Source organism: Thunnus albacares, chromosome 19 (assembly GCF_914725855.1).
Source record: "Thunnus albacares chromosome 19, fThuAlb1.1, whole genome shotgun sequence".
In the NCBI taxonomy this organism is placed as follows: domain Eukaryota; kingdom Metazoa; phylum Chordata; class Actinopteri; order Scombriformes; family Scombridae; genus Thunnus; species Thunnus albacares.
Genome location: NC_058124.1, coordinates 2,484,914 through 2,505,812, shown reverse-complemented (window position 1 = coordinate 2,505,812; position 20,899 = coordinate 2,484,914). Strand labels below are relative to the sequence as shown.

At 40.1% G+C, this 20,899-nt stretch overlaps 1 protein-coding gene across 6 annotated transcripts in view; it reads right to left on the bottom strand.

Moving 5' to 3' along the window:
• Window positions 1–20,899, bottom strand: part of phf14 (PHD finger protein 14) — a 95,918-nt gene that overhangs the window by 66,684 nt on the left and 8,335 nt on the right. For all 6 annotated transcript variants that reach the window (XM_044335171.1, XM_044335166.1, XM_044335167.1 and 3 more), the window contains exons 5-11: window positions 10,138–10,297; window positions 9,221–9,332; window positions 8,060–8,197; window positions 5,207–5,353; window positions 4,235–4,505; window positions 3,070–3,176; window positions 711–806 (exon numbers count right to left, since the gene is read on the bottom strand). In XM_044335171.1, coding sequence (XP_044191106.1) covers window positions 711–806; window positions 3,070–3,176; window positions 4,235–4,505; window positions 5,207–5,353; window positions 8,060–8,197; window positions 9,221–9,332; window positions 10,138–10,297 — 1,031 coding nt within the window. The remainder of the gene's footprint in view (window positions 1–710; window positions 807–3,069; window positions 3,177–4,234; window positions 4,506–5,206; window positions 5,354–8,059; window positions 8,198–9,220; window positions 9,333–10,137; window positions 10,298–20,899) is intronic.

Below are 20,899 nucleotides of genomic sequence, written 5' to 3'. Positions count from 1 at the left end.
AAAAACAAATAAAAAGCAGATGCAACAACAAATTCTAAACATGTAACAGCCCTCAGGACAGCTATAATTTAATTTACTATAATTTAAATTATTACTATTAAGATAATTATTCATGATACATAATAACCGGCATATTATTCATGTGGCTGACTGTGGTGTATTATAGAGCTGGGATCTAAGTTGTATGTAAAAATCAAAAAAAATCTCATGTAAATTCAAGTTTTAGTTTGTTATCTCAGCTACAAAACAGAGATCTCAGACTCTTTCTGTAGATTGCATTTCACATTCATTAAATAACCCATCAGCCATAGTGGCACATCTTGGCAATTGGTTGCCATAGGAACGAGAAGTGGGAGACAGCTTTTACCTTCACAGTCAGGTCTGACTTCATGGCAAATGACAGGTCAATCAGTTAGTGCAGAATGAAAGAATTTTTTTATAAACAGCAGAGTTATTAACAGAGTGCGGTACGGCTCCACTGCTGGCCGTGCGAGCTGCTGTTTGAGATCTGGATAACTCTCCCTCACAAATCACTGGCACGCTTAAAAAAAAAAAAGGGGAAATCTATAAACGGGAGTGTTCCCCAAAGTTTCTCAACAACTAATGTTTGCATGGAGAGCGGGGTGGTTGGAGCTGACAGGAGAAGAAGAGAGGAGATGATGGTGTGTGTGTAGAGGTGGTGGTGATGGTGGTGATGGTGGTGGTGGTACCTGGCCCAGGATGCCACCCAGCAGAGTCCACATGGCCTGGCCTTCACCCCTCAGCTCTCCATTGACATTCAGCAGTTCCTCCAGAGACTCACAGAGCTGCAGCGTAACAGAAGAGAGAACATTACACAGGGATAATACAGTTTCTGTACACATACAGACATAGACACTCATTCATATTGTTTATTTACTCATCATCATTTGACACTGCAAACAGTCTCTTATTAAGTCCTACTAATCTATATTTAATTTTTGCCTCATTCTGTCTTCTTCTTCTAGATCATTTCTAAAATAAATGATCTCACCTCACTGTCAGACTTTATTGCTAATTGTGTGATTGTTTTACTTCATAACACTACTTTTTATCACAAATGTTGTCTGTCAGTCAAGACAAACAGGGAAGAACTGGTCATGTGATTGGCTGTTGCTTTTGATTTGAATGAGCAGACAGCTAATCACATTCCTGGAGAGAGTTTTAAAAAAGAACTGAGTTTTGATTTCTTTTAATTAATAATTTCATGTCTGTATTTATTCATATGATCATTTCATCATGTCTGACATATTTGTTAAATATAGACTATTTGGGCTCTCAGTGGGCTTCAGTTGAGGTGGGATGTTCAACCTTGGTTGAATTGGTTCTAACTTCTGAGGTTTGTGGGAAACACTAACAACAGAAATATTAAACAAACAATAATATTTGACTGATTTACTATTCAAACTAGAGCATTGGAGTGAACTGCACAACATATTGTTGAGCAAGGTTACTTAAGAGGGCTAGTTTCTTGTGTGCATTATGTTTTTTTATTTATTTATGTGAATTATTACAAATGTCAGTGTCATGTTGAAGTAGGTTTTCTTCTGGAACACACATATATATATATATATAACATATTATTTGCAAAGTTGATCTGCTAATATAAAGACTGTTTGGTGTTAACACTTTATGATCTGCAGGGTTGAGCCTTTTGTTACGAGTAAACCTTGACTTTGGCTACTGTATCAGTCAAAGCTGGACTTGTAATGACATTCCTCCACAGGCTTTTCCTCCAAGGCCAAAGCCATGTAAAAGCAACTCAAGCAGCGCAATTAGCAACACACACCCCATTAATAACGCTTAACACGCACGGCAGAAGACTGAACGCAACATTAACTCTTGTGACTTTTACTCTGTCGTTGTGTTCCCCTCCTCATGGTGACAGATGGAGCGGCAGCCTCTTCTCAGAGGTCACATGACTGAGGAGAGACGGGAGAAAGGAAGGCACAGCGTTCCTGAAGCCCACTTGATTTTTATCACGTTGCTTAGTAAAGCGGTGCTCACTGTGGTGAAATACTTTCACAACAACATCCGATACAAGTTGCTAATAATTACAGAAATGAACAGGGAGGCCAAAAATGTAAAATACCACTTAAAATTCCAAATTTTACTTTGACTGAAAAAAATATATTTCCCCAAATCTTAATCTTGCACTTTAAACTACAGACATGCAGTAGAGCAGTACTGCTGAACTGCAGAAAGGTAACACAGCTAGCTAGCATAACAACACAACAGGAGACTGAGTCATTTCGCTAACTGCTGTTTTTGTATCTGCTACTTCTGTCCCTGCAGTCCTCACTCTCAACATACTAACAAGCCAACACGTATGAATCATTGATTTATAATTAAGGTTCATGTGGTTTTAGTATTTATAGAGATTTTCATCAAAGACGAAGAGTCAACAGCCACGCTAGCTGCTCTGTGAAGGCTGTGCTTAGTCACAGGGGTGCTAGCTTAGCGTGCTAGCATACTAACATTTGATAATTAGCTGAGGCTGATGGGAATCTCATTAGTTTTACAGGAGTTTGGTCAGAAACCAAAGTATCTGCACCAACTTTCATGGCAAGCCATCCAACGGTTGTTGAGACATTTCACATTTCTGAGCTAAAGATGTGGACCTCATGGTGCCACATGAAAGTCAGGAAGGTGCATTACCTGCAAACCACAAGTGAAAAATTTGTACCAATCCATGCTAGTTAGTCTCGTATGTAGTTTGGTTTTGGGACACAGCTTTAGTGTTGTTTAGATTTCAGTTTCACCTTTTGCATGATTGATTTCTAAATTTTTTTTACATATTTGAAATAAATGACATCAAACCCCCATTAAAAAACACAGCTACTTCAGGTTTTTACCAGGTGTTCATGTAGTCTATTGTTGGTGTAATTGCTTGTCTAATAATCTTATTTTTTTTAGTGTTAGCACTGAATTAATTTCAGACAAACTGTCACTAATTATTTAAATGTCAGAGTAAGCAAGTACTAGTTTCTGATAGACCATCTGAGCATAAAAATGAGCCAAGTGTCTGTGAGTGTGGATTGTGCTGCTGACCTTGTTGTACTCCACATGCAGTTTTTCTTGCTCGCTCTCCAGCTTGTCTTTTAAGTTCTTCTGCTCAGAGATGTTGTCCTGGATCTGGATCATTCGCATGTTCCGCTCTGAATACCAATGGGACAAAAATCAATAGCACGATCACAATCTATATACAGGAAAAAGCACATGAGATAGTGTACTGATGGCAGATAGGCCCTTTGCTGCAGGCTAATGGAGTATGCTCTCAAGGTTACTGACATGGCGTCCACATCTGGCATCATAATCATTCATCTGAGGAGAAAATGTCTTTCCTTTGTGACTTCATGCTTGAGTCTGGTATTCAAACAATAACTCAACAAGCTGTACAACAGTTAAAGCTGTACTGTATGGAGACAAGCGCTAGCTTCTTTAAAATTATAATACCAGACATCCTTCCTCTACTTTGGATACTGTAAAATATATAAAAAAATATGTTTATTGATGCTTTAGATGCATATCAATAAATCTGAGTGCATGGAGCAGAAGAACATGAGAGTGGCCGTTAACTAACATACAGATAAGCACCATGTTTTCAGCTCTGGATAGAAAAGAAAAAGCAAAACAGTGGTACTAGTGTCTTTGGAATGGAGGCAGACTAGAAAAGCAATATTGCAGGTTTCATGTGTGAAAGGGCTAAATCCCCTTTCCCATAGTACCTGGCACAGAGTACTTTCTTATTTAAGTCAGCCTGAAGGCACCAGAACAATGTACTGTACCTTCAGTGGGAAGATATGCTTTAAATCTCCTCAGAGTTCTTGTATTACATGGTGATACCAATTCATAAAAACTGTACTTCCAATATACAGTATTTTGTATATTGTCTTGTATTGTATTATTTATAGTATACCAAGACTGAGAGGCTGTAGTTTGTGGTGCTGTTGTCATTTATTGGTTTATACTAAGAGGTAATATTATATCTAGATCTGCCCCCTAAAAGTGGTTGAATGGATGCATCAGTTGATAAGCTCCTGAGTCAACTTGCATTTTGTCAGTCGAGTACCAGCGTCTGTACCGTCTCCTCCTCTACCGTCCATTGTGATCCTACTTTTTTGTCAATCTCATTTATTTGAATTAAGGTAGACAAAATATTAGCAACACCTCTTGGAAAGCTTGTGTGACTGGAGCGGAACATGTGTTTCCTCACCCAGGTAGTAGTTGACGAAGTCCGCCGTGAGGGCGGGCTGCTTGTGTTTCCTGCGTCCGTCCATGCTGGCGTTGGCGTCAGACGTGTCCACGGGGAAAATGTCGGTGCTGATGCCCATCAGCTCCGCCTTTCTCATCAGCTTCCTGATGGCTGAGGCACTGGAGGTCAGAGGTCGCGGCAGCTTCTCCCGGGGCACCCACGCCTGAGGCCGGGTGTTCCTGGACAGCTCCGCTTTTGCTCGGTACTGCTGCAGGCGGGTTGTGATTCGGGCCTGCGGGCGGGACACACATATGTACGAAAAATACACACATATGCTCGTTAATGCTAATAAACTGCGATTCATGTAAACCCAAACCATCAGCGGCTTTCAATTGGATTTCATATGAGCGTGAACATATAATTGCAGAGGATTGGAGTGGTAGCTGCATGTGTGACTGACATTTCATCAAGATCTCACTGTCAGTTGGCTGTGATGTGATGTTAGTGTACTGTCAGTGTGTCAGACTATGTCAACACAAGCACAAAAAGACAAATATCTTTTGTGGGGTTTTGTTTAGAAACAATGAGGAGTGTCTGCAGTGAGTGGAGAGTTATTATGAATAGAATATACTGTATATAATGATGATGATGAATGATATGATACTGGTTGCAGATATGAAAACTACACAGAACCGTCTTTGTGTATGTATGTGTGTGTGTGCATCTTCAGTTTCTGTGTCTGAGGCGTAATGTCTAATCACTGTGTAATTACAAATTCATGAGCTTGGGTCCCTGGAACATTTACATTTTGGATCGCAAGAAACAAAAAACTCTAAGAATCTCTGGTCTTAAATATGGCTGCATGCTATAGCATTTAGATATTGTTTCAATTAAGCTAAACCATGAAAAACAAAACAAAAAAGTATTTGTAAAGATGAAAGTGTTCACGTGAAATAAACGGATATGAATGGATGATTTAGTGTTGCACTTTACCTGAGCTTCAGGTGTAAGCTGTTTCTCTCTCTCCTGCAGAGAGACCTTACAGTACGACTGTAAAGCCAGATAATTTTTCCTCTTCCACTTCCTGTCGAAGCGGTCTGCATGCTGTTTGCAGTACGCAAAAAATGGATCAGCGATATCCTGAGGGGACGAAAAACATGCATGTATTAACAAAACAGGGCCATTATCTTTTACAGCTTTTACTACACTGACCTTTAACAAGCTAGTCCATCTATTTCTCACTCTGTCACAGGAAGAAAAATACAAAAAGAGAAGAAGACTTTTTTTTTTTTTGAGCTGCTGGCTTCCTGGAATCATTAATGTCTGGGTTTCTTTAGTGGATGCAATCAGTAGTTTCACCTGTTGATAGCAGCTTTTTTTGTGCGATTGACAAGATTCATTAGTTTGCAGTGCGTAGGCACTTTTCTAGACACTTCTATTGTGCAGCAGTAGGTGATGTACGGTGCATACATGAGCTGCTCAGCAGTGATTATTAATACCTCAATTTATGTTCAAATACACCATCAAAAATGTTCACGTCATTCTGGGAAAGAAATGAAGCTGAGGTACATTATTGTTGACTTTAACATTTGTCATCTATACAGGTTATCTTCATAAATATTACTATATATCAGAGTTTAAGCTAGACTTTTTTTTTTTTTGATGACCATTATGTCCGTTAATATTCCAGAATTCCGTCCATATAGAACATCTAGCAGATATATGTGTTAAATAGCCATATAATAGCCTACATTTAAACAGCAATAAAACACAGAACACAAACACTATGATCCAACAAATGTATTTTATATAAAGTGCTCAGCAGAATCAACTCTTCACAAACTTTGCTAACTGAGCATACAGGCTACAACAATAAAATAAAACAAAATAGCCTTGCTGTTGTTAAGTTAATGCAGCCATGCGTGCAGCCTGCAGCTGCAGCTCTGCCATCACCTCCACCTGCCGCGGTCTCCCCGGGCCGGCCTGCCTCCCACCGGGACCGGGGAAAAGTTCAACCTCCTACTGATCAACTACATGTTATTTAACCGTAGGGCTCCGGGCTGATCTGTTTATTTCACTGTGCCAATGCTGGATGGAACGTTACCTGAGAGAAAACGGTAAGACTTTTCAGAGTTTGGGGGGGCAAAGTAAATCCAAAATCACGTCAGTTTCAACTTTGGTGAGAGTTGACACATGAATTTGCACAGTTGATCTACTGCGAACCATCTTAACACAGAGAAGAAGAAGCTATCCTAGCCTGATAGCTATGTTGCACCATCCACTTCATACAACCATGTTCTGCTGGAGTATATAGCACCCCCACCCCTCCTGAAAGATACAAATAAAAACTAATGTAACTTATACTAGGAGGATAGCAGGAGCGCAACAGGCTCGCATGTGTTCATATGTGTGTTGCTTAAACTGTATATGGTGTGTTGTAATCAGGGCTGTAGAGGAGGCTAAACGCCATTTAGCCACCTCTCAAACTCAGAAATAGTGTTTACGCAAACTTTCCATCACTTTACAGCTGTTAGCTCAGACTAGCTCCTTACTGCAGTTTCTGTTGTAGCTTCTAGGAGCGCTTGTTTTGTTTTCTGTGTTTTCTCCTTGTATGAGAAACAGAGAAGACTGTTACTGTTAACACGGACCAACAAACTACCACCAGCTCCTGCTATGCTAACCCTCCTCACTGAAGCTAGCAGGCAGACTGGAGCCGCTTTCATGAGACAGACGAATAAATCAGAGTTCATGTACGCCATTAAATAATAATGTCAGACAGAAGACAACAAAGTAAGTGGCTAGAAAAGCTCTTGAGTGAAGCTTTAGTTTGTTAAATTGACGTTAGTGTTGTTTTAACCGCCTAGTTTATCAGGTGCTGCTGCTGTACGTTACAGTAACGTTAATGTAGCTCGATAGTTTGATAGCTTGACTGCTGATGTATTCCCACTGTATGTCGTTTGTCCACAATTACTGTAATTAACACCATGCAAGTTCAAGTTCTGCTTCATGCTCTGTCAGACTTTTAAAAGGAAGGATTCAAGATTGAAGGAAAAAGTTGAAGGAGGAAAGAGAAACACACAGAGGCAGCCCAGGCATCAGATGACGGAGAGACAGGAACAAACTCAAAGCAGGAGGCAGAAAAAACTGGTAAGGTCTGACTTACACCTGTATGTAGATGAATTACTGTTGTTAAAAAATGTTAAAAGAACCATTTGTTATCCAAATGTAAACTAAATGACATCCTCACAAACAATAGTCAAAGTATAAACCTGCTGTAAAAGGACTTACAGATCTTTGAATAGATACTAAGACTACACAACAACTCTATTAACACGAGCTGTTGACCTCAGTAACTGTTGTAAACACAGCACTAAAATTGACAGAAAATGCTGATTCATCATTCATCTGACTGATTCATCTATAAGTCAAACTGTTGTCTTGATTTGGCTTTAAAGGGCAGGTACATTTTTTTTGAGTTTTTGAGGTTTTTAATTCATTCTGTAGCTTCACATTAGTGTCCCATGTATTAAAATCCAAAAATCCAAATTTTGGTCAAAGTATGTATGTTTTAGCATCAAAATGTCCAAATGCACCAGTGTTTGTCACAGTGTGATCAAGCACAATCGCTGCTAACAGTTACAGTATGAATGTTCATAACTAAGCTCAGGTTTCAACACAATACAGTTATTACTGCGTGCTAATGCAGCGTACCAACAAAGTGGTCTGGGCTACCAGGCTCTTGGTTTTGGTAGCCAAGTGGAAAATCACATAACGTTGATATTTTTTTTCACAACTTAACAAGAAAGGTTAGTGATAATAAGCCATCATGGTTTGAACAGTGTTTACCTCCTCCGCTGCGGCTTCAGACAGGAGTCCCTCTCTCTGTGCGCAGGTGACGTGGAAGTAGGAGCGACACATTCCTGCATCACAGCTGATGCACACACCGGTCCTAGCAAAGCGGGCGTCCTCACAGAAACTGCACTCCTACAGGCAACAGAATACAACAGAGAGACAACACTGAACAATGGTTCCTATTGGACTATGACCATATAGGACATCTTGTTAAACACAACAGTTTTTTTTCAGTTGTTTAGTCACAAAAGACACACACCTTCACCGAAACAATGTCATTTCCTCTTATGAGTCAGTGAAGGTGTCACTTTTAGCTGCATCATACAATGTGTAAATGTGAAAACATGATGGATGAAATGTTTTAACTCGGCGCTCTGTTCGCCCTCTGAGAATTCTCTTCTCCCTAGGAGACACATACTTTGACTAAAATAGGTCTTTTGACAGATATTCAAAGTGTCTAATCAAGCCTGCTGTAGTATGCTGGTGAGTGGCACTCAGTGTGATCAGGGCCTCGTGACCCGGCTAAATTAAAATACCAAGAAACCTTTATATACTATATGTGAATATGCAGGATAAGGTCATCAAAAATAGTATAAAATATGACACGTACAGGACTTTACACATGCCACTACTTAATGTCAACCGCTGTCAATGTTCTCACTTCAACTGCTTTCAGAGCAGCACTTCAACTGATGTTTCCTCTTCAACAGACAGATACCACTAATACTACTTTCATCTCTTGCACTTCTACTGAAATACTAACACACAACTGTCTTCAGTGCTTTCACTTCAACTGACTACGCTCTAATCTCTTATTATTCAAACGATAGTTCAATTGCATTTATCACATACACGTGAACTGTCAGTTCAACTACTTTCAGTGTTTACACATCAACTGACACTTCGACTGCTTTCATGTCTTAGTTTAAATGACAGCCCAACTGTTTTCAGTAATTACACAACACTTTAACTCAATATCTGGACATTATTTTCAGAAAAAGTTAAGCCTTTTCTAGCTTGAAGTCATTCCCTGGATAATCAAAAGGAATGCCTAAAATATGACTCAGGCGGCATTTTAAGCATGTTACTAAAACCTAAACGAACCAACAACAAACTTACAACCTGTTCTGCATCAATATGTTAGAGAGTACTTGCCTTGGCCCCGTATTTTGAATAATTCATCTCCGTGAGCGTCACTGGTCGTAGTTTATCAATGTCTCCGAACGCTACTCCGGGAACATAAAGTGCACAAACCACATGCACCCATCTGAAAACATTGAAGAATAAAAATCAAATTGGATGATAAACTGGTTAGTTGAAGGAAAACAGAACAAAGTACAATATATTAGTATGAAAACTGTGACCTGAAAATGTTTCATGATGAAAAGTAGTTTTTAAAAAAGGTGACATTTAAAATGTATTGATTTCTGCATACCTGATTAGAATCTATGGCTGTGGTTATTTTTGCATTTAGTGTGGGGAATTACTCCAGACAATGAGAAACTTAATATCATGAAATTGGCTGCAGTGAGTTGCTCAGACACTTCAAAAAGAAATGGATTCATAGATTTATGTAGCCCCAGACGCTGGCTACAGTTTGGTGTGACACAATTTCAAATGTGGACTTTAGGGAAGAGAATCCGAAGTCCAATATAAAGATATCCATCTCTAGCAAGCAACCGCTTCACAGTTTAATTTGCTGTGTTTTTCATGCTCTAGTGAAGTAGTAAATTCGGGTGCAGCCTGGCTGAGGAGCACTATCAGCGATAACGTGGCTGAAGTCTCCACGCTTCACATAACACTCTTTTCTCTCACTCCTTTTCTTCCTCTATCTCTTCTCTTCCCTCCATCCCCCTCTCTCATTCCTCCACCAGCTCTCTCTCTCTCTCCTCCTTAATCCAACTTCCTTTTCTCCCACTACTGAATATATGTACAATTTAGATAGCCTTTGGCTGCCTGCAGCATTTTGACCAGTTAAGGTCATTAGGCGTTATTTGTTTCTGAACACGTTCCACTCGCTGCCTCTCGTAAATGGCGAGTGACCACTGGGTCAATGTGTTTCTGTATCTCACCTCCCAGCGTCAGTCTCTTTGAAGATGCCATCCTGGTTGGGGCAGAGCTCACAGCTGGGAGCCACTCCGTTCTTACAGGCGTCACAGAACCAAGGCTCTGTCGAATTCTCCGAGGCGGAGCTCATGATGGAGTCGCTCTCACCGTCAACGCCGTAACACCCTGGAAACATAGCAAAGGGTTGCCGGTGTGGCAAAATCAGTTACATTGTTCATTAAAGATAACATCAGTCGTCCTGTTATTCATGTGACTGCCTCTCATAAAGGGCATTGACGAGAACATCTCAGTTTGTCACTACTTTGCAAGAAGCAAAGTAAATATAGGCCATTGAGCTAACTGTTAAAACTTTTCAGTGGGCAGAGAGGCTGCACACAGAGGGAAAATGAAAATGAAATCTCAAAAAATATGGTGTTTCTCAGGTGTTCTCTGACCCCTTAATTAACAGCTAAGTCCCGCTGAAAACCTCAACATTTATTTTTTCCTTTTGGAGGGTTGAGTGGTTCAAAATGAACTAATTATTTTATATTTATCAGTACTGTAAAGTTTATTTGCTTGTAACTGCGTGTACTTTGCAGTCTAGGCCGAGCCATAGAGCTGCACCACAGTGACCTGCTAGAAGTTTTCAGTCAAAAACAAATAAATGAATGATATGATGTCAAGGGCAGAAAGGCCGGATGGTTAGGGTGTAGTGAAGAAAAAGCTCAGCTGCATTCAAGACAAGGGTCTGATGTGGATGTGTTGTTTAAAGTACCGGTGAGACAATGAAATATGATCCAGTCTTGTTGGAGTAACAGATTATTAGTGTTTAAAGGCTTATATACGGCTAGAAAAACACTGCACAACAGTTTATAATATTCAGAGACTGGATTTTACAACTCTGGAAAGTTATCACGGCCCTAACCTTGTTTTCTAGTGCACACGTGTGGAACGTATCTGTGTCCGTGGTCTGTGTGTACAAGTCCACAGCTGTCCCCGGAAACCATGAACTCTAAACCGGGGATTTGTATACAACCTGTCTGATCATCTGACTGCTCATGTTTCTTGACCAGTCTTTTTTAGAAAAATTGCTGCATTCATAGATCTAAGCAATTAACTTGGTGAGTACAATGTTATTACATCAATAGAAATGATGGACAGTACAGTATTGGCAACAGCCAGAAAACTTTAACTACGCAACTGTAGGTTTGAAACATTCTGGTGTGTGTAATTCTTCTTGACATAATCCATCAAGCATCAAAACTGAATGGGAAGAAATGATTATATGGACTTGCCTCCTACTCTGCCATAGATTCAGCTGTTTTGCTCTTCACTGCTGCCAGAAGTAACACCACAATAGTCTCCATTGGACAATCTGCATTGCTATATGTATTGCTATATATATTGAATGTGTGTATAACCATGGGGTTTGCTGTTCTAACTCTCTGGAGTCCAAGAAGAAGACAAAGAAAGTTAAAAAATAGACCTACTGCTGTCAATTTAGTGTCACACTGCAGCCCCACAAATTGAACATTTGATAAAAAATTTACCCTCAGAGAAGCAAAACGAAGCCAAGTGAAAGCATTTTAATGTTGTCCTCTTAATTTTCTGAGGTTTCCTAAACAATTACTTGCCTGATGTGGTTTCTATGGCAGCTATTACACCAGGCAAACGTGCTCCTCACTACCAATGAGGGCAGCAATCAGTACTCTGCCTCTGTTGGGGAGATAACACTCTAACTCCTAATTCAGTCAACCAGCCTTCGGGCTTTTTGAGCAATGGGAAAGACTCACAAATCAAAAGCTCAATGTTCTGCATGCCTGTCACTGTGCGCTACATTGGGGAGTCGGGCAGCCCATCGAAAGCAAACACTGGTGCAGACGGAGTTGTTTATTCAGCGCTATGCTTTGTATGGTGGGTGCATGTCCTTTTCTGATTGAGAGACCATTTGCTGTGTGTCGTGGTAGATCACTTATTTTGAACTCTGCTCTTCAGAAGCTGGGGGGTGGGAGGGGGGTTATATCTGCAGTTTTTATAGGCTGGTTTTTCATAAGACCAACTCAAAGGCAGGATACATCAGTCAAGCTACTGATTACTCCAATGTAGCAATTAAGTCACAGTTGGGGTCCATCCTGACCTTTAAAATGAAATAACTACTTAAGTTCTAACTACCCAACATGTGAACATACCTATTTTCACCTCCATTTTCCTCCACAGTGTGTGGCAAGGGCAGGAGGCTAAGTCCTGCTTGCTCCAATATAGCTCCACTCAACGTTTATTTTCTTAAAGAAAGGTATTACTGGGATACCTCTGGCAACAGTTGGGCGCTTCATTTTCCCAGATTGGGCTTTGAACCGTGGAACTGGGGTTGTGAACGACCACCATGCTGGTTTAACCGACTTATGGCTGAACCGTGGCACAAATCTTCGGTGTTCCTTTTGAACTGAGATACAAAGCTCAGACTATTAAGCCATGGGTTGCTGGCTAATATGAGCTAAGCTGACAAAAAGTGATGACTACAGGATAGCTCGATAATCCCTGAAGGAAAGATTATCCTTGTCAGAAATGACGAGCTTGGCAGGAAAAAAAAGAAGGGGCAAGGTAGGGTTGACTGAATCAAGAGAAGTACTTTTAACTGAGAAAGAGCTGTCTGCTTGCTTTCACCACAGGCTAACCAACTAGGTTGTAAATTCATCCTAAAGTGAGAATATGAAATCATGCTTATATAAAGACATACAATGAAGGCAATGGGTTATTTGTCCATGAGATGAAAAAAAACATGATGAGCAACTCACAAGAGTGAACCAACCATCTGTTATTCTGACAGTACTTTGATTGCTCACATTTTCAACTTGGCATAGCTGTCTAAATACCAATAATACAAACTGGTGACAAATTAAAAGACAAACATGAATAAATGAGTGGAGAAACATAACTACTGCAGATGCTTCCATATAGTACATGAGAGCTAACTGAATGGTTTGACAAGTATGAAAATGATCCACCATCATCATTAAAACACCAAATGTGGGAATATCTTCAGTTTATCCCTCCACACACTTGGAGACAATGGCCTCATTTACACCAGGTATTAACATGTGATCTGTATCTGGATACAATGTCTTCATAATGACATCCGATCCATGGGTCTTTGCATTTTCACTTTGTTAAAATGTGCTCTCGTTTTCTCAGTTGTGGCTATATTGTCATTGGATCTCAATATGTACATTAGCTGAGCGGAGTTGGAGGACTTGTTAACAACCACTGCGCATCACAGGTCAAGGAAACTGTTGCCACAAACAGACTTCATTCATTTCTAAATCATGTTTTGTGAGGGAGGACTTTTAGATACTGCTACTACTTGTATCTTTTGCAGGGCTTGCTTTAGCTGGCAGGAAGAGGTAGAGCTAGGTGACCTTTCAACTTACTGGGCCAATTTTTTTTCTTATGAATGCGGTCACACTGTATAGATTGTATTTATACCTGGCTGAAATCCAAACACGTTAATGCATTTACACCTGCATTAACATGTTTTTCCTTGTCCAGATAAGCAACAAATCACATTTTAATACCAGGTGTAAATGGCGTACCTATCACCCCATTTACACCTGGTATTAACATGCGATGGGACGCTTCCATTTATGTGTCACCCATCTGCATCCAGGTCTGAAACCAATTAGTCAATTCATCATTTGCCATACAGTGTACTGGCAAATATTACATTTATTGATTCATTCTTCAAAGCAAAAATACCATACACCCTTTTCTTACATTTTATGGGCTACGTAGTCAATCTAGTAATCAGCAAACTAATCAGTCACCAACTGTAAAATCTACAGTGACCAGCTGTTTTTTTTAAAATGAAACAGTACAGTATATTTGTCACCACCTCTTAAAATATATATATTCAGTAGGAACCAATGGGCTTAGAGCTGAGAGCCAAAAACATTGCCTACTTACTGAAAAATGAACAAATAGGGTGACAATATAAATGAATACAGCATGACAGCTGAAGATGAGATGACAACTTGATGGTGATATTAACATTAACAGTTACCTTTCCTACAACAGCCTATCATTGATAAAAACCGATGCCCTTTCATGACAAAATAACAGAACTGAATCCTCAGACTACTGAATATAAGACAAAACTAGCAGACCTTAATACAAGAAGAAATGACAAAAAGGGCCTTCTTTGACATTTACAGTCAAAGGCAAATAAAAGCAAAGGGAGAATTCCTGGTATGGTAATGATGTCTGCCTTGTATGACTGGAGAGAGTCAGATAATCAAAAGGCAGACAGGTAAGAACAGCACTCCTCTATGTGCTCTGTGTAGATGCTTGCTTTGTGGACTCCTGCTCATTCCAGCTTTTGATCTCTCACCCATATCTTGTGTGCCCACCTTTCATGTCAGCCCCTCTTCTCGTCTGAGAGGGAGTGATGGTGTCCGGACAGCGGTGCGAACGCAAGAACAAAGAAAAGCAGTGGAGTCAAGCGGCAAGACTCGTGTGAGCTCCAGATACTGACAGCTCATCTCTCATCTCTGCCTCAGAAGTTCTTTGTTTGACCTTGTTTTAACCTTAAGCATTGTACTTTGTGATCTCTAAAACGAAATGTTATGAAACATGTTATGAGTACACCTTTTCAACAAAAGGTGTATAATATTTCCTCCAGCATCAGGATTACTTATCCAGCTTCCAAGTGCTCAAATAGACAAATGGAGCTGTCAACATGCTGATTCTTTTAGGACTGCAACTAACAATTCTTGATTAATAGTTACTCTACTATTATGTTTTCTATTAATTGATTAGTCATTTTAAGATCAAGATTAAGGTTAAGATTTCTGTATTGTCATTTCTCAGCACTCATATACATTGAAAAGAAAATTTGTCCTCTGCATTTGACCCATCCTATACACTACGAGCAGTGGGCAGCTGTGGTGCAGCACCCGTGGAACAAGTCTAATTCTTTTTGCCAGTGCCAGTGGTCAGCGGCACTGCCAGGAGTATTAACTCTAACATACATGTTTTTGATGGTGGGAGGAAACCGGAGCACCTGGTGGAAACCCACGCAAACACAGGGAGAACATGCAAACTCCACACAGAGAGGACCTAGGAGAGCCAGGGTCCGAACCCAAGACCGTCTTGCTGTGAAGTAACAGTGCTAACCAGTCAGCCACCGTAGTCTATAGAATGTCAGAAAATAATGAAGGACCCAAAATTGAACCTTGAGGCACTCCAAACTTAATTCTGGCCAATTAAGAGACACAATAAGTGAGCAATAGTCAGTCTTATCCAATACTGCACTTAACATCAAGTGGGATTTAAGTTTCTTTGATATCTAGGAACACATTGTCTTTGACTGACTACATCTCTTTATTTATTTTTATTTACCGTTATGGAACAGACAAGAGCACGAGAGTGATTTTCTGCTGCATTCACTTGAGGTGGGAATTGCTGCTGCCAGCACTTAGTTACTTGTGACAGAAACTTTTTAACTGTTAAGGTGCTGACTTTGATAGAATCTTTTACACTAAAATGGATGTGTGCAGAGACTTTTGTTGTGTCTATTATTACTTATGACCACACCTGTGTGGTATCACCATCTTCACCGTAGTAAAAAACAAAAACAAAAAAGACATCAGTGAATGAGGTGATGTTAGACAAACACATATCGTGTGTTAGCTAGCTTACACTTGACACATTATTTTCTCTTTTTAATATAAAATTCTGTTGGAGATCTCTTAGTTTCCCTCACAAGTATGTAGTGGCTTTTTCTCCCATATCACCTGAATGTTGCACTGCATTAAACCTCACTCTCTACAACAACACTTTGAATACAGTCCACTTAGTTAAGTTGGAGTGTAAGTCCAGGTGGTGCAACTGTTAAAACGTAGCCGGAAGTGTTGACTTGGCACTCAAGCTTACGATCAAACTTGCATTCTAGCTGGTGCGACAGGCTACAGAGACTCAAGAACTATTGCTTAGAAAGTTTGTAACAATGACTCGCTGTTTTTCTCAGTTCTCCTATTACATTACCCCTCAATCCTGCCTGTCAGGATACGTATGTTATCTGTTCAACTCTTATCTCTCTTATAAATGGACATTAGTGCTGACATAACTAAAATTAATACTAAACTCAGATAGTTTACTATTATTGAAGATGATACTTTCTCTCAGAGTAAAATGCTCCACCCCCTCAGCACACACTATTTATTTTTCTGTGTACACAAGCATTTTAGAATCATCCCAGAATCTAAGATGCATGCTCCAAAAACACATCCTCATCAACCATTATGCTTACTGGAGGAAAAGACAAACTTTCAGTGCCAGGTCAAACTAGTCTGTCTCAGCATAGCAGTTTTTCATAATCAAATAGTTAAGATCTCAAGGTGGCAAGATTCCAGCTCAGCTCTGCTCAAAATGTTTGCATAGACAGGCCTAAATTCATTAATGCTAGCAACACCTTAGAGCACAGTGCAGGACTCAAAAAGGACTGGATTAGAACTTCACAATTCAGAGGGAGTGGGGGGAATATGGGTCAGCATCCAGGATACTAAAAACAATAAATGGTAGCTTTGAGGGCACAGATGATGGACTAGTAACCAGACTCTGCTGACCCATATGCAGTATCCTGAGCAGCAGCATCAGATACATGAGAAACCTTCTCCGGACAAGCAGGTGCTGGCACACCATGTTTTGTGAAACTTTGATGCATATCAGATCAATATTTGAACCTCCATAGCTTTCTTATGTACCCATTTTGGCTTCCTCTGAGGTGTAATTAAGAGAACAGAGTGGATTTTTCTCCAGCAGGATAGCCTCAACTTGAGATAACCTTCAGGGACTGAGGCATCTACCTCAGGCAAAGCAGGCTATTACAGAAATAGTTCAACTTTTTGGGAAATACACTTATTTACTTACTTTTTGAGAGAGAGATAAGAAGATTGATATATGTCTCATGTCTGAGTGTCAATGGAGTCAGGACATGGTTAGCCTAGCTCAGCATAAAGACTGGAAGCAGGGGGAAACAGCTAGCCTGGCTCCGTCCAAAGCACAAAAATACACTATTCCTCTTCATGATAGTGAAACCTATGAGGCCTAGTTTGAAAATGAACAGAATTCTACTTTGAGCTATGTCATCTTGTTCTGTCTCTCCTCCTCTCAATAACTATTTCTCCTTAATTGCTCTTAGTCTGCCCTAGAGATGAATTCAGACAGTTGGTTCCATTTCGGATTTGGTTCCTACTCTGCAAAATACCAAGATTTGTTAAGACAATTCCCTTATCGATCTTTTTTCTCTCCTCATTCTTTTTTTTATTAGCAAAGCACAATAGAAAACCATTGCTGTCTCTGGTTAAAGTGACAAACATCAGCAGCAGCAGATTAGATCAGCTGTAGCTAATTAATGTCCATGTAGTAACAGCTAAAGTTAGTCTGTTCTCTTGTTAATGTGCTCTCTGCGTCTGTATTAAGACAAAGATATTTGTGAGTGAAGAGACATCACTCTGTAACATCACTGTACCACTGTGTGTTTTTGTAGTTTCACAGAGTGGAGGCTCTTCTCCAGAGAAACGAGCAGCTGATCACCTCACAACACTTTAAGAGTCTCCCAGTTAAACTCTGCTTCTGATATCAACATTTGAACCTGATCCTTCATTATTTGGAGTAGGTAGCTGGTGACTGAATGTGTCAGATCCTTTTAATAAACAGTTCATATATTATGCTGCTCAGCTCATTTCCAGCTTGTGAACATTAATCAGGCTGACACTAAAAATATGTTTGTCATGTTTCTGTTCTTAGTCAACAAAGGGTGATTAGACAAACTGTACTGTGCAAAGCTTTTAGGCACATCAGATGTTTACATTCCTATCCATTATGCAGTACCATCAGAGAGGCACCTGATTGGTCCCAAATGTGTTCTGCAGCATGACAATGACCCTGAACATACAGCCAGTCATAGAGAACTATCTTTATCAACAAGAAGAACAATGAGTCCTGCAACAGATGGTCTCTGATCTCAACATCATGGAGTCAGTCTGGGATTAACATGAAGAGAGAGGAGCAGCTGAGACGTGGAAATCCTTCTCCAAGATGCAGGAGCAACCGACCTGCCGAGTACCTGAAACACTGAGGAGAACTGCTGCTGTTTTAAAGGCAAAGCTGCCCACACTAAATATTGATTTCATTTAGGTTTCTTCAGTTTACTACACATGGAATCATGGAGTTAATTAATAAATACTATTCATGGCATTATTTTTGAAAGCATCTTCACTTTACTTTCAGGGCCTAAAACTTTTGCACAGTACTGTATGAGTTGTTGTAGTTATTTTAGCTTTCAGTTACTTCTAATCAAATTTGATAAGAAGATTCAATAATAGATTCAGAATCAATAAAACACAATTAAACCTCATCCCTAGTCTGACCCCAACGCCTGGGACCAGTTTGCCTCGGGTGGCTCCACAAGGTGCTTACAACACAGCTCCCAGAGTCAACAGAGAGTGGAACCGACATGTAATGATCCATTTTTATTATCCTGGAACATTATTTGCAGTGCTGTATATCTCAAGGATGAGATAATATATCATGACAAAAAATAGCTGAGGTTTGAATTAAAACTCCAATAGCACAATAGATCTATCCAGTTTGAGCACAAGTACCCAGGAACGGCAAACTTATTGATAGAATTAAGTTCCATATTTTACTGCCCCAGAAAAAAGGAACACCATCTATGTCCTTGGAGAGGAAGATAAGAACTGGCCGCAAGTGCTGCCACTGCCTCCTCTCTCTCTCTCAAGCCTCTACTGCAAGCCACTTAGTCTCCCTTTGTGTCTTTTCATGGAGATTAAACCTGTCTCAGAGGAAGAAAATATCAACCAACCAAACGAACATGATAAATTAAAGACCTGCTCCTAATATCTTGTGTCTGCCTTTGGAGAATTTGGTGATTAGGACTGTTCTCACCCTTCACGTGTGTGTGTGTGGGCATATGTGTGCGTGCATGTCATAAGAGTGAGTGTGAGTTAGACTGTCAGAGATTATCGAACAAGTCCTGCCAGAACCTCAAAGGTGTTTGTTGCTCCAAGGCTAAGCCCTGAAACACTTCAACCAATCACAGTGAGAGGTACTGTCTCTCTAGTAAAGGCAAATTGTGAGTGTGTGTGTGTGTCTCAATATATGTGATTACAGTTGTGAAAGACGGCGCAAGAATCTATAACTATGTTCACCTAATCTGACACTGACCATCTGAAAAAACAAGAATATTGTTGAGCCAATTATGTGTTTGTTGAGCAGACTGTCTTCATGGCAACAACCATGAAAGTACATGCTATGTTCACATCAAGCTTCGTTGTCACGGCTGCTACTAATAATTTGTTTCATTATCCGTGTACTGATTATTTTTTCCAGGGATTTTGCCAATATATTTATAAGACTGCCTGTTTGTCGTTTTGAGCTCCTTGTCATTTGTGACAGTGGTATTTTGCAGCTTGACATATTCCGTTTCTGCAGTAGAGACGTCAGAAGACTCTTTGGACTCGTTTTCGCTCGTCATGAATTTATTTCCTCCGTTGCAGAAGAACATGTTACACAAGCCTTCAGAAACTCCTGCAGGTTAAACTGGACTAACCAAACACTTTAAGTGCTGACCGACTCTAACACACTCACTATAAACAGATAGTTTAGGTAGCCTAGCAACGTTAATGCTACAAACAACCCATAATGCAACACTCCGAGTAGAAGTCGGTACTTTATCCATTCAAAAAGAATATGTGATGATGTGAACACGTAGTTGTCTAGCTGTTAGTGGAGTGTGTATGCAAATTAACCTGTAGACCAACATGCATAACCGGTCAAAAATATTCTCGGCGGTTAACCGATTAACGGTTAACGGTTGACATGCCCAGTGAGGATTATGCTTCCCTAAACATGACAGAAATAGGCTCGGAGCGTAAAAAAACACAATCTGAAAGCTGACAGAACTGGATTACTTAGCTTACTGAGAGAGGAACTAACTTGTCTACATCCACCAGTGCCCGGTGAAAAATCCTTTAATTTTGATTGTGTTGATGGAGAAAACAGGCAATGGCACAGTGACGATAGACGTCACGGCAACGGAACAGAGGTGCGCCCAATATACGCAGTGGCGTGGTAGCGATAACATATGCGTAGATTAGAACATGGCTAACGCTCATGTCTGGATAAGCACATGGATAATGTCCATTTCATCTCCATTATCATAGTATAGCATTAGCACAGCATTATATTAGTCTATATTAGCCTGTTAGCCAACTGCTAACATCATATGCAGACTCCCATTCTGCCCCAAGTAAGGGTTTAAGATGGTAATGAGCATAACGAAGCCTGGAGGAAGCATTACAAATCTGTCTCCCTCCCTCGGCAAACACAGCTGATTAGATCTTTATTGCAAAGTTATCATTTCCAGTATCTTTCTTGATGAACTAGATATGTGCAGTAGAAAGTGAGCAGAGACATTTGGGGAGTGGGAGATTCACTTCTGAGTGCAGCAGGGGCTGAATAGAGGAGAATCTCCTAAAATCACCCATGTCAACATTTCCCAGCTTTATCAAAAACACAAGTGTGCGTTACTGTTTAACACACACCCACTTGTTGATTATCCCTTACATATTGGTTCAAATTGTGTTGTATTACTGCACTTAATGAAATGCAAAAGTCAATTGAATATGAATAGCCTGCTGTAGCCTGCTGTATAACAGGCTTAGAGCATTGATTACTGACTCCATGAAGACGTGTAGTGACTGGTTGGCT